The sequence below is a fragment of the Populus trichocarpa genome, chromosome 10 (genome assembly GCF_000002775.5).
Source record: "Populus trichocarpa isolate Nisqually-1 chromosome 10, P.trichocarpa_v4.1, whole genome shotgun sequence".
Taxonomy (NCBI): domain Eukaryota; kingdom Viridiplantae; phylum Streptophyta; class Magnoliopsida; order Malpighiales; family Salicaceae; genus Populus; species Populus trichocarpa.
The window spans coordinates 8,992,653-9,005,914 of record NC_037294.2 but is presented as its reverse complement, the minus strand read 5'-3'; the positions used below and the strand labels follow the sequence as shown (position 1 = coordinate 9,005,914).

The following is a 13,262-nucleotide window of genomic DNA, read 5'->3' as shown; positions in this document are numbered from 1 at the left end:
GAGTGACTGGGTGACTGTATGAATCTTTAAAGGAAAAGAAATAAGGATAAAACAAAAGAGAGAGAAATTAAAAAAAAAAAAATATGTTTTTTTCTTTTTCTTTTTCTTTTTTAAACAAAAAAGCAAAAGGAGGTGTGTAAAAGCACGTGGGAAAGCATGTTTAATACCAGTTTCTCGAACCTACTGGTATTTAGCATAGTTATTAAACCCGGCCCGGCCCGGCGGGTCGACCCGGGACCCGGTCGACCCGGTGGCTGGACCGGGCCGGGTTTAATAAAAGACCGGCTGTGGCAACAGCCCGGCCAAACCCGGGCGACCCGGCGGGTCAACCCGGAACCCGGGTGACCCGGACGAGACCCGGGTTTTTTTTTTTTTTTTTTTTTTTCAAATGTGGGATTTGAAACCCATTAGTATATATACTCTATGTTTCCATGAAAAAAACCATGTTTTTTCAATGTGGGATAAAAATCTTTTGGTTTAAATATTTCAACTTAAAAGGATAACATAGTATCTTTTCAATGTGAGATTTGAAGCCCTTTCATATATATACACTATGTTCCCATGAAAAAAATCATGTTTTTTCAATGTGGGATAAAAAACCTTTTGGTTTAAATACTTCAACTTAAAAGGATAACATAGTATCTTTCCAATGTGGGATTTGAAACCCTTTCATATATATACACTATGTTCCCATGAAAAAAACCATGTTTTTTCAATGTGGGATAAAAAACCTTTTGGTTTAAATACTTCAACTTAAAAAAATAACATAGTATCTTTCCAATGTGGGATTTGAAACCCTTTCATATATATACACTATGTTCCCATGAAAAAAATCATGTTTTTTCAATGTGGGATAAAAAACCTTTTGGTTTAAATACTTCAACTTAAAAGGATAACATGGTATCTTTTCAATGTGGGATTTGAAACCCTTTCATATATATACACTATGTTCCCATGAAAAAAACCATGTTTTTTCAATGTGGGATAAAAAACTTTTTGGTTTAAATACTTCAACTTAAAAGGATAACATGATATCTTTTCAATGTGGGATTTGAAACCCTTTCATATATATACACTATGTTCCCATGAAAAAAAAACCATGTTTTTTCAATGTGGGATTTGAAACCCATTAATATATATACTCTATGTTCCCAAGAAAAAAATCATGTTTTTTCAATGTGGGATAAAAAACCTTTTGGTTTAAATACTTCAACTTAAAAGGATAATATATTATCTTTTCAATGTGGGATTTGAAACTCATTAGTATATATACTCTATGTTTCTAAGAAAAAAGTTATGTTTTTTCAATGTGGGATAAAAAACTTTTTAAAATATTATTTTAAACTTCATAATATGTATAATCTATATTTACATAGATTTTTTCATATGAAATATTAAAACTTTAATTTTTTTTAATTTTTCCGGGTTAATCCGGGTTGACCCGGGTTGACCCATGAAACCCGGGACCCGGTCCCTTGGCCGGGTCAACCCCCGGGCCGGGTTTAATAACTATGGTATTTAGATAAGGAGAATGATGTTTTAATTTGGCATCACCATCCAAATTTACATGTCATCGTTGACGTATGATAATTCCCTAGGCGTGCTGTGCAAGTAACTTAAAAGGAACCATCCCAGTTTGTCCCAATAAATAGCGTTTGGAATCGGCAATTGTTATAGCATTTTGAGTAGTTCATCACTTAACAATGGCCAACGAAGACGTTTCGCACGACCTTTCATCCCTTCTTTCGTCGGAAGAGAGGGACTTTCTCATCCGCAACAATGGTGACCAGGTACTGCTTTTAGCTTATGGATTTCTCTGGTCTTATGCGATCTACTTCTACTTGTCTTATTAAACTTTTTCTCGTAATTAAGATGGATATCATGTTTAAATTAGAGTGCGACCCTTGCTGAAGAACAAGTTTATGACCAATTTCTAGAGCTTTTATGATTAAGAAAAGCCTCAGTTTTTGTTTACCCTCTTAATTTATGGGCTAATGTTTTTTTTTTTTTTCTGATTATGCTCGACACTAATTTTTAGGTTAAGTTCAGCAATTTGGTTGGGAAGATTGTGGGATTCTATTTCTCTGGTTCGTGGTGCGGCCCATGCCGTAATTTCACTCCATTGTTGGTAGAAGTCTATGAACAACTATCATCCAAAGGGGACTTTGAGGTCGTCTTCGTTTCTTCTGACGGAGACGATGAATCCTTCAACACATACTTCTCCGAAATGCCTTGGCTTGCTATTCCCTTCCCTGATACGGAGACCCGCCAACGTCTTAAGGAAGTGTTCAAAGTAAGAGGGATCCCTAAACTTGTTATTTTTGATACTAATGGTAAGGTTTCCTGCGATAATGGAGTCAGACATGTCAAGGAACATGGCGTGGATGGGTATCCGTTCAACCTTGATAGACTGAATTTCCTTAAAGAGCAAGAAGAGAATGCTAAGAAGAATCAAACCATAAGCTCTATCTTGGTTTCAAGCTCACGTGATTATGTGATTTCAAATGATGGAAAAAAGGTAGATGGTTCATTCAATTAGCTAGTTTTGAAATTGAATTGATGATGCCATAATTCACATTTTTGCTATCTGTAATGGCAGATCCCTGTGTCGGACCTTGAAGGAAAATTGGTTGGCTTGTATTTTTCAGCCCATGCTCATAGGATGTGCCGTGAATTCACTCCTAAACTAGTGGAACTGTATAAGACGCTCAAGGAAAAAAGAGAGAACTTTGAAGTAGTCCTACTATCTCTAGACGACGAAGAAGAAGACTTCAAAGAGAGTTTTGAGACAATGCCTTGGTTGGCATTGCCTTTTAAGGACAAGAGCTGCGAGAAGCTAGTGCGGTATTTTGAACTTAGAACCATTCCTAATCTTGTCATAATTGGCCAAGATGGGAAGACTTTGAACCCAAATGTAGCTGAACTAATCGAAGAACATGGTATTGAAGCCTACCCATTTACACCGGAAAAGCTTGACGAGCTAGCTGCAATTGAAAAGGCAAAACTGGAATCGCAGACGCTTGAGTCAGTTTTGGTTAATGGGGAAAATGATTTTTTGATTGACAAAAGTGGCTCCAAGGTAATGTTTTTTGTTCTATGCTAACCTCGCATGTTATTGCATTACTTTCAATAACTTTCTTATGATCACGAATTGAATTCATTAGCAAAGGTTTTTTATATCATTCAAATGGTTTGCTCTTGATTAGGTCCCAGTGTCCGATCTAGTTGGAAAGAACATTCTTCTTTACTTCTCAGCTCATTGGTGCCCTCCATGTCGTGCCTTTTTACCCAAGCTAATTGAAGCATACCACACAATTAAAAGAAAAGACAACGCATTTGAGGTGATCTTCATCTCAAGCGACAGAGATCAATCCACCTTTGACGAGTTCTATTCAGAAATGCCTTGGTTAGCCCTTCCATTTGGTGATGGAAGGAAACAAATCCTGAGTCGGAAATTCAAAATTCAAGGCATTCCTGCAGCTTTAGCGATTGGCCCAAGTGGCCGGACCGTTACCAAGGAAGCTCGGATGCACTTGACAGCTTACGGGGCAGATGCTTTTCCATTTACCGAGGAACATCTAAAGCAATTGGAGGAGGAGCTTGAGGAAAAGGCGAAGGGGTGGCCAGAGAAAGTGAAACACGAACTACATACTGAGCATGAGCTGATACGTACTAAACGCAGTGCATACGGTTGCGATGGCTGTGGGGAAACGGGATATAGGTGGTCTTTCTTTTGCAAACAATGTGACTTTGATCTTCACCCTAAGTGTGCTTTGAAGGAAGATGAAGATACTGGAAGTGAAAAGGGAAAGGAAGGAAGGGTCTGCGATGGAGATGTGTGCCGCAGAGCTTAAGCAGGCAAGCGCTGCTTGTATGTGTCGGGTTTTATGGGCTTTCTGCTGTAGTAAGTATGCAATGGAAGATGTTTGTTGCATGTGTGTGAATATAGTGGGGATGTCTCTCCTGTTATCGTTATGTATCTAAGAAGTGTGAAGCTGAAGGGTTTTCATGTCCTGTATTTGGATACGAAAAATAAATAAACAGCTCTGTGTGTTTTTGTGAATCCTGTGACCCATTTGAAACTTGGGAATCCATGGTTGATGGTTGTTCTCATAGCTCAATCACTTGATATGAGGTTTTTGTCATTCCTAAAGGAAAATGCTATGCATGATGCCATTGTGCCGCTCTCTTTGTTTCTATTTGGCTGGATGAAGAACCAGCTTCATTCATATTATTTGATTGTAGAAGTTAGCAAAGCCAACAACTACACCAAGACCACAGGAAAAGATTTCCGTAAATTTAATGCTTTTCTATTTGCTTAATTCTCGTGACACCATATTATTTGATGCCTCGAAAGAACGAAAATATCATCCATGTGATACATCCGCAATTCAAGCAAGCACACTGCCAAGAAATTCGGCGACAACAATCAAGCACGCTGCCAAAAAGTTTGAAGCCATTGAAAAAACCTTCGCTTCTATGGCCCATTAATTATGTTCAGCTTATTTACTTTTTCATGTTCAAATGCGTGTTTCATGTTCTCGCAGTTTCTTTTTGCCACTTTCCATAGCTTCTCACCACTGAATCTCATGTGCTTTAATTTGCCTTCGCCATGACAGCCACAAAACCTTATCATTTGTTGCAGTCTGAAACAAGGTTGTCAATTCTGTTTTGATAGATGTTTCGTTTTTCAATTGGAATGGAATGTTTCAGTTTCGGAGTGTTTCGGCGTGCCGTTTCGGGGTTGTACTGTTCATATATATATATATATATATATATTCAACAAACATAATTCAAATTCAAGATAAATTAATTATAAATTATGCAATACAAACACAATGCCAAACAAATATAATTTTAAAATTTAAAATATTTCTAAATAGTCAAGATTAAATAGATCTTTAACTTAAAGTAATTCAACTTAAACAAAATATCAAAATATTATGAAAATAAAATGTTTTAACACAAATATTTTAAATATAAAGCTAGGTTAATATTATCAAGGCTAATGAAATCTAAAGCATCCTTTATTTTGCTCAAATTCCTACAAAGTATAAACATGAAAAAAACAACATGAATATAAACCATATATATTAGTGATAAATCTAATTTTAAAAAATTAATATCATTGTTAATGAAAATAGTAATAATAATTTTCAATATTATTATTAATATCATTGTTATTGAAAATTATAATGAAAAAAAACTTTTTATAATTGGGTGGTTTAATTAATTAAATTGAACAAGGTTCAATTTGATTCAATGACTTTTCAAGAGCGGAACGGAACATGTGGAATGAAACAGGAACGTTCCGGGTGGAATTTAGCCGAAAAATCCGGAACGGACCGAGATTTAAAATGAGATGAAATTTGTTCCGTTTTGTTTCGTTTTTTGAATTGGTATAGAATGTTTCGGTCATTCCGGGCGAAACGGAACGGAATTGACAACCTTAATCTGAAATGTAATATTTCGAAATCACTTACTATCTCTGGCCATCTCGTGTATGGACCCCTCTACGACGGAGGAAGGACACTGCTGGTGCTGGGCTCTTACCTTACGACGGGGGAAGGACTGCTGGGCTAGTATAGACCCTCCAGGTTTTGGCACAGCTGCAGAAAACAAGCTGGAACTCTTACATCACTATTGATAGGTGATGGATTATAAATAGGGTTTAGTTTTGGTAATTTGGCATCCTCACGCACAAAACAATTCTGAATGGTTGATAATTTAGAACGAAAGATTTTCAGTCCAATTATCACGCTGAACTAACTAATAACACTCCATTCATTCAAAACTAACTTCGAAAAACATCTAGGTTATAAGGCTATCCAGTCAACCTGTAAATTAATTTTTATATTAAAACAACAGTGTTTTATTTTGGTATACTCTTAGCATACTCTGTCACTTCATTACAATAAAATTTTAAAAATAAAATGTTAAAATTAAGAATAAATCATTTTGAAATTTTATATAAACAATAATTGTGCCAGTTCACTTGTGGGGATGTCAATAGCATCATATTTGTTTCCTGAAGTAAATTATAATTGAATCCTCGTATTCTCAATAAACCAATATGTTAGTCCTTCTGTTTTTTTTTAAAAAAAAAAGTTAATCATCTAGTAGGTGACCAAGGGGTTTACTCTCCCTGTGGTCTCAGGTTCAAATCTTGTGGTTGCTAATATAATAGTTACTGGAGGCTTACATGATTATTAACTTCAGAGTTTATGGGATTAGTCAAGATGCGCGTAAACTGTCCCGAATACCCATGTTAATAAAAAAAAATAAAAAAAGTTACTCAATTGAGAAGGTTTGACCGTCAATCCGTTAATATATACTTTTTTTGTACTAATACCTAAAGTAATGGTTTAGCACTTTTATAATGTAAAACTAAAGGAAGAACTAAGTTATAGTAAATGGAAATGATAACATGGGAGGTAAAATATGGCTTCTTTTAAATAAAGGGAGTGAGCTATTAATTTCTTAAAAATATAGGGATTACGTTATAATTTGATCAATTTGGTATGATGAATTTAAAGTGTCACATGTGATTCCTACATGGTGGTGTTTGCTAATTAATGATCATCATGTTTCATGATGTGACAAATAGATTAAAAATTTGATTATTTTGTTTATAGCTCAATGAAGCAAAATATTATTTGTTTAAAATTTAATTTTTTTTTTTAGTATTGTTGAATTGTTTTATTATATTGATATCAAAAATAAATTTTTTAAAATTAAAAAATATATATTTTAATATATTTCTGAGTAAAAAATATTTTAAAACTCAACTTCTATCACATTTTTAAACATGTCTTGTTTGGGAGCGTGGTTATGATTGCTTTTCAAAGTGTTTTTCATTCTGAAATGTATCAAAATAATATTTTTTTATTTTTTAAAAATTATTTTTAAAATTAATGCATTAAAACAATCCAAAATATAAAAAAATATTAATTTTTATTAAAAAAATTAAAATATTTTAAAAATACGGGTGGACTCCAAACACTCTTTTAGTCGATTATCATTTAGTAGTTGAATCACACCCTTAATGTTTTCCATGGAATCTATTATTATAGTCTTTGACAGCGAATATGCGAAGATAAGAAATATCAGTCCAAAAAAATCTCTTACTAATATTATAAAAAAAACATTATAATTTTATTTTAAAATAAAATAAAAATTAAATGATATCTAATAAAATAATATTTCGTATATATTCTTAATAATTTAAGTATTTACTAAAATAATATCCTTATGTGTTTTTAAATAATTAATTTTAATGAAATAAAATTAAAACTCAAGGATAAAGATTCATAAAAAAAAAAAAAGAGAAGCTAAAAACAAGCCATGTTTGTGGGGCCAAGTGACTCGGCATGCTTATCCAAAAGATGAGAGCCATTTTATTTTTTCTTTGATGGATGACATAGTATTTGTCCTTTATTTTATTTTTTTTATAAAACAAATGACAATCATTTGCTTGATTTATTTTTTTGTCGCATCATTTGCTTTATTTTTTTTTTATATAATAGAGAAGTGGTTAAAGAATTGGGTTGGAGTTTTTTATTTAAAATTCTATTTTTTAATATGTTTTTATCTAAAAACATCTTATAAATACTTTTAAATTGCCTCTAAACTAATCCATCAACTAAAAAGAAACTCTAAAATAATTTTAAAACACAAAGTTTAACTTAAAAATAACTCTTTCAACCTCGATTTATCTTTTTTGACAATATAAAGCTTAAAAACATTATAGTAGCACTCTTCTTGTCAAGAATAACATATTGACACACATTTAAGCTATTTTCACAAACAAAACCTTGTCAGTGTATGTGTTTCTCTCTCTTTCGCTATTTTTAATGAATTTTTTTCTTTTTTCTAAAACTTATAATCTGAAATGTGATTAAAATAGAGTTTTGTATCAAAACATAAATTTTTCAAAGTAAAATGATGTTAAATGAACATTTATCAAATAAAAAACCTTAAATTCTTACTCGTTAGAGAATAATATAAATCATATTCTGGGACCTCACATGAAAGCTTAAGCTATTGGGTTGAGATGGTTCATTGACATGGTATCAGAGCCTTGATAATCAAGCGGTCACGAGTTCGAATCTCACCATCCCTATTTATTTGATAAAAATTAAGCACAAGGTAATGTGGGTCTGTGCAAGTTTCAAGCCCAAAGAGCTTTTACTTGAGGGGGTGTGTTAGAGAATACTATAAATCATATCTTGGGACGTCACTTGAAAGCTTAAGCTATTGGGTTAAGATGGTTCTTTGATATTGCTAACTGTCAACCCCCGTCTTAAAGTCTTAAATTTTTTTATGCAATAAAATAAGATTCTATTTTGAACATCACTCTAATATAATGACATTTAATTTTTCAAAAAAAAAAAAACAGCATTGGGGATAGGTGAAGAGATAGTGGGGATGATAAGAGGTTGCATCAAAACCGTTACACGTGGCAAAAAGCTTTCAAGAACTGTGAAAAACAACTACTCCTACAATGTCATCAATAATAATGACCTTTCCAAACCCGTCCCTGTTTACACCAAAGTTGCTTACATTTTAGGCCTTCGTGTCTCTCCTTCGCACCGGTAAGTGCTCCTAGCCTCCATCTTCATCTTAGCACACCACTGTTTTTTTCTAATTATTTTCCTTTTCCCTGAAATATCCCAATCAAGAAATGACCCCACATTCTCACATCTACTTGTAATTCCAAACAAATCAACTTGGATGCTAATGCTATGTTTTGTTCTTTTGCATTTTGTCGTCAACTTGATCGGATTGAAGAGATGGGTTTACTTTACGTTATGAAAAGAAAGTTGTACAAAAAAAAAATGCTGATTTTCGTTCCCATATACAGTGAAAGACTGGGTGTAATTGATTATTATAATGAAATGTCAAAGATAAAATAAATTTTAAAAAGTGTTTGGTGACTATAATGAAAATTTTTTTAAAAAAAAACTAGAACACTATTTCAATCCGTGATATTTTGAGTTTTTGTCCACATTGCAACAACACTAAACTAACCAGATCTCTTGGTTTTATATTTAATTTAATTTCATAGTTTTACGATTCATAAATAAAGGATTTTTTTTTTTAAATTTGGGTTTGATTTTTATAAAATTAATTAAAAAATAGATTAGGATATCTGGTGGATACCCGCGAATGAAGAAAGTCATCTACTTAACCTGATTTAATCAGGATAAAGTTGAAAGCGAATAATGAATTTGAACATTTTAATTAGAGTGGAAATTCATTAACTTCCCTCACTTACAATTAATTGACTAATTTAATTACGTTTGGAGATAAAGTATAATGACATATATGTATGGTGCCCTTTTGAGTGTGGAAAAGTCACGACTTATGACAAAGTATTGCATTTAAAAACTCTTTTTTTCTCCCCTGAAAATATAGGGTCTCTTTATTGAAATAGAGTCCTGACATGGCTCAAATACACAATATAATTTTATTTATAATTATTAAATATATGCAATATCATTATTTTTTTAAAAAAAAGAAGTTAAGAGTTTTATTATTGAAAAACTCTATTATAACCCAAGAACTATATCAAGTTTGGATTTTAGCCTGTCTATTAAATTGCATGTGATTATTATCAAGTCACATTTGATAGAAAATAGACTACGTTACAAAAATCTGAATTTAATTAGCATATGAATTTTATTGAGGTTTGTGTTAAATGTTTTTTTTTTCTGAGACTTAAGAAGCTTTGGATGACTGGAGCTGGAAGTATATTTTTATGATTTATTTTTCTCAATAATTATTTTTACATTATTGGTAGTGGAGTCATAGGTTTTATTTTACATTATTCTTGGCCTTCACCCTTTCCTAAGCTTCCTATGTAAGATGTCATGTATATAGTTTGTTTGTTCGTTCGTTCATTTCAACTATGCTTTACATATGATTATTGATTTATATTAGAAAAAAAAATTGATAGAAAAATTCATTTTCAAATGCATCAAAAACAAAAGAGAATAATTTTTTAATTAAAAAAACCAATTAAGGATTTTTTTGTATCAAGAAATATAAAGATTTTATTAAAAAGATAAAACACAAAATACATTTAATAACAAACTCACAAAAATTTTTATCAAACCATGGATAAAACTAGAATACAAACAAAAACAAAAAAAAAGAGATTAAAAAAAAAAAAAAAGCAAGAGGAGAGTTGTAAAAGCCCGTGATAATGCTAATACCAACAACTTCAGCAGACCTACGTCATAATGTCTTCGTCATCACCCGACGCCAGCCAAGTCTTGAAGTCGTCGTTGAATTATTAGAACAATAATTTCCTAGGCCGGGCGTGTAGGTAATTTAAAGGAGCCTTAGCCTGGAAGTTCCATTACATAGCAACTGGGATTGGCAATTGTTCTAGCCTTTTGAGTAGTTCATCACATAGCTAACTATGGCCACCGAAGACGTTTCCCTCGACCTTTCAACGCTTCTTTCTTCAGAAGAGAGGGACTTTCTCATCCGCAACAATGGTGATCAGGTACTGCTTTTAGCATATGAGTTCCTCGATCTGATCTTATTCAATTCTACTTCTTCTTGTCTTATTATAAGTTGACGTCTTTTTTTATATGAACTTGTAGGTTTTTCTAGTAATTAAGATGAATATCATGTTTAAATTAGACTGCAAGCCTTGCTGAAGAACAAATTTATGACCAATTTGTGAAGCTTTTATGATTAAGAAAAGGCTCTTTTTTTTGTTGCTTCTCTCACTGGCAAGAGAAAGAAACCATGAATAAGATTTTGATTCGTCAAGGGCTGATGTTTTTTTCTGATAATGTTCGACATTAATTTTTAGGTCAAGGTCAGCGATTTGGTTGGGAAGATTGTGGGATTCTATTTCTCTGGTTCGTGGTGCGGCCCATGCCGTAATTTCACTCCATTGTTGGTAGAAGTCTATGAACACCTATCATCCAAAGGGGACTTTGAGGTGGTCTTCATTTCTTCTGATGGAGACGATGAATCCTTCAACACGTACTTCTCCGAAATGCCATGGCTTGCTATTCCCTTCTCTGAAACCGAGACCCGCCAACGTCTTAAGGAAGTGTTCAAAGTAAGAGGGATCCCTAGACTTGTCATTTTTGATACTAATGGTAAGGTTTCCTGCGATAATGGAGTCAGCACTGTCAAGGAACATGGCGTGGATGGGTATCCGTTCAACCTTGATAGACTGAATTTCCTTAAAGAGCAAGAAGAGAATGCTAAGAAGAATCAAACCATAAGCTCTATCTTGGTTTCAAGCTCACGTGATTATGTGATTTCAAATGATGGAAAAAAGGTAGATGGTTCATTCAATTAGCTAGTTTTGAAATTGAATTGATGATGCCATAATTCACATTTTTGCTATCTGTAATGGCAGATCCCTGTGTCGGACCTTGAAGGAAAATTGGTTGGCTTGTATTTTTCAGTCCATGCTCATAGGATGTGCGGTGAATTCACTCCTAAACTAGTGGAATTGTATAAGACGCTCAAGGAAAAAGGAGAGAACTTTGAAGTAGTCCTACTATCTCTAGACGACGAAGAAGAAGACTTCAAAGAGAGTTTTGAGACAATGCCTTGGTTGGCATTGCCATTGAAGGACAAGAGCTGCGAGAAGCTAGTGCGGTATTTTGAACTTAGAACCATTCCTAATCTTGTTATAATTGGCCAAGATGGGAAGACTTTGAACCCAAATGTAGCTGAACTAATCGAAGAACATGGTATCGAAGCCTACCCATTTACACCGGAAAAGCTTGACGAGCTAGCTGCAATTGAAAAGGCAAAACTGGAATCGCAGACGCTTGAGTCAGTTTTGGTTAATGGGGAAAATGATTTTGTGATTGGCAAAAGTGGCTCCAAGGTAATTTTTTTTGTTCTATGCTAACCTCGCATGTTGTTATTGCATTACTTTCAATAACTTTCTTATTATCACGAATTGAATTCATTAGCAAAGGTTTTTTTTTATCATTCAAATGGTTTACTCTTTGATTAGGTCCCAGTGTCCGATCTAGTTGGAAAGAACATTCTTCTTTACTTCTCAGCTCAATGGTGCCCTCCTTGTCGTGCCTTTTTACCCAAGCTAATTGAAGCATACCACACAATTAAAAGAAAAGACAACGCATTTGAGGTGATCTTCATCTCAAGCGACAGAGATCAATCCACCTTTGACGAGTTCTATTCAGAAATGCCTTGGTTAGCCCTTCCATTTGGTGATGAAAGGAAACAAATCCTGAGTCGGAAATTCAAAATTCAAGGCATTCCTGCAGCTGTAGCGATTGGCCCAAGTGGCCGGACCATTACCAAGGAAGCTCGGATGCACTTGACAGCTTACGGGGCAGATGCTTTTCCATTTACCGAGGAACATCTAAAGCAAATGGAGGAGGAGCTTGAGGAGAAGGCAAAGGGAAAGGAAGGATGGAACTGCGATGGAGATGTGTGCCGCAGAGCTTAAGCGGGCAAGCGCTCTTTGTATCTGGTTTTATGGGCTTTCTGCTATAAGAAGCGTGCGATGTAAGGTGTTTGTTGCATGTGTGTGAAGATGTGGATGTCTTTCCTGTTATTGATATGTAATTAAGAGGTGTGTTGCTGAAGGATTTTCATGTCCTGTATTTCGATACCAAAAATAAATAACCGGATTGGCTAAGTTTATGTGAATCCTGTGACCCATTTGAAACTTGGGAATCCATGGTTGCTTGTTGTTCTCAAATCTCCATCACTTGTTATGAGGTTTTCGTCATTCGTAGAGGAAAATGCTTATCAGTCCTGTCAAAAAATTGGGAAGAGGTGGCATGCATGGTTCCATTGTGCCACTCTCTTTGTTTCTTTCTGGCTGGATGAAGCAGCAGCAGCTTCACCTCTGGTGCAAATATTCCTGTAATTGTTTTGCAGATTAAAAAAAAAAGAGGGCTGATTGTGACTTAAGCAACATTATACTATGAAACCTTTCTATCTCCACCGTAAAAGGAACAAGAGTGTCCAATCCAAGCAACTGGATAGTCTTCTTCCCCCCTCTTTGCCTTCTCACATTACCTGTTGAGACGGATTTCAGAATCAAGAAAGCAGCATTACTCTAAACTCAGAGCTAAGCAAGACAAATCCATCCAATAGAAATGTCATTTCTTTCGTAACTGATATGTCCTTGATAAATGAAATCGAGCAAGTGGAAATTGGGTTCATGGCAGTTATTTGAAGGGTTCTAGAGGGTGGATCCTGTTTTGGTGGAAGAACATATATATATATATATATATATATAT

The 13,262-nt window shown here is 34.1% G+C and overlaps 3 protein-coding genes across 5 annotated transcripts in view; all 3 read left to right on the top strand.

Annotated features, from left to right (window-relative positions):
• LOC7477023 (probable nucleoredoxin 1) overlaps positions 1-13,262 on the top strand; it is a 102,231-nt gene that overhangs the window by 44,957 nt on the left and 44,012 nt on the right. The window contains exon 6 of one of the 2 annotated variants that reach the window (XR_008060212.1): positions 12,525-12,586. The gene's annotated coding sequence lies outside the window, so the exon portion shown is untranslated. Of the gene's footprint in view, positions 1-12,524; positions 12,664-13,262 lie in introns of those variants that run through there. The other variant, XR_008060211.1, reaches the window with a different exon arrangement.
• LOC7477024 (probable nucleoredoxin 1) lies at positions 1,628-4,063 on the top strand. The gene is made up of 4 exons (XM_002314499.4): positions 1,628-1,790; positions 2,039-2,518; positions 2,600-3,079; positions 3,207-4,063. The coding sequence occupies exons 1-4, from the start codon at positions 1,704-1,706 to the stop codon at positions 3,852-3,854; spliced, it is 1,695 nt and encodes a 564-aa protein (XP_002314535.3). The 5' UTR covers positions 1,628-1,703; the 3' UTR covers positions 3,855-4,063.
• Positions 10,331-13,262, top strand: part of LOC7477025 (probable nucleoredoxin 1) — a 41,972-nt gene continuing 39,040 nt past the window's right edge. The window contains exons 1-4 of one of the 2 annotated variants that reach the window (XM_002314500.4): positions 10,331-10,513; positions 10,829-11,308; positions 11,390-11,869; positions 12,002-12,663. In XM_002314500.4, the coding sequence (XP_002314536.4) occupies positions 10,427-10,513; positions 10,829-11,308; positions 11,390-11,869; positions 12,002-12,460 (1,506 nt within the window). In that variant the 5' untranslated portion in view covers positions 10,331-10,426 and the 3' untranslated portion in view covers positions 12,461-12,663. Of the gene's footprint in view, positions 10,514-10,828; positions 11,309-11,389; positions 11,870-12,001; positions 12,664-13,262 lie in introns of those variants that run through there. The other variant, XM_052456042.1, reaches the window with a different exon arrangement.

Bases quoted from the DNA above. Each gene is read 5' to 3' on its own strand.
- LOC7477024 (XM_002314499.4), top strand. From the start codon at position 1,704: ATGGCCAACGAAGACGTTTCGCACGACCTTTCATCCCTTCTTTCGTCG. The intron at 1,791-2,038 runs GTACTGCTTTTA...ACTAATTTTTAG, and splicing joins TCCGCAACAATGGTGACCAG to GTTAAGTTCAGCAATTTGGT. The intron at 2,519-2,599 runs GTAGATGGTTCA...CTGTAATGGCAG, and splicing joins TTTCAAATGATGGAAAAAAG to ATCCCTGTGTCGGACCTTGA.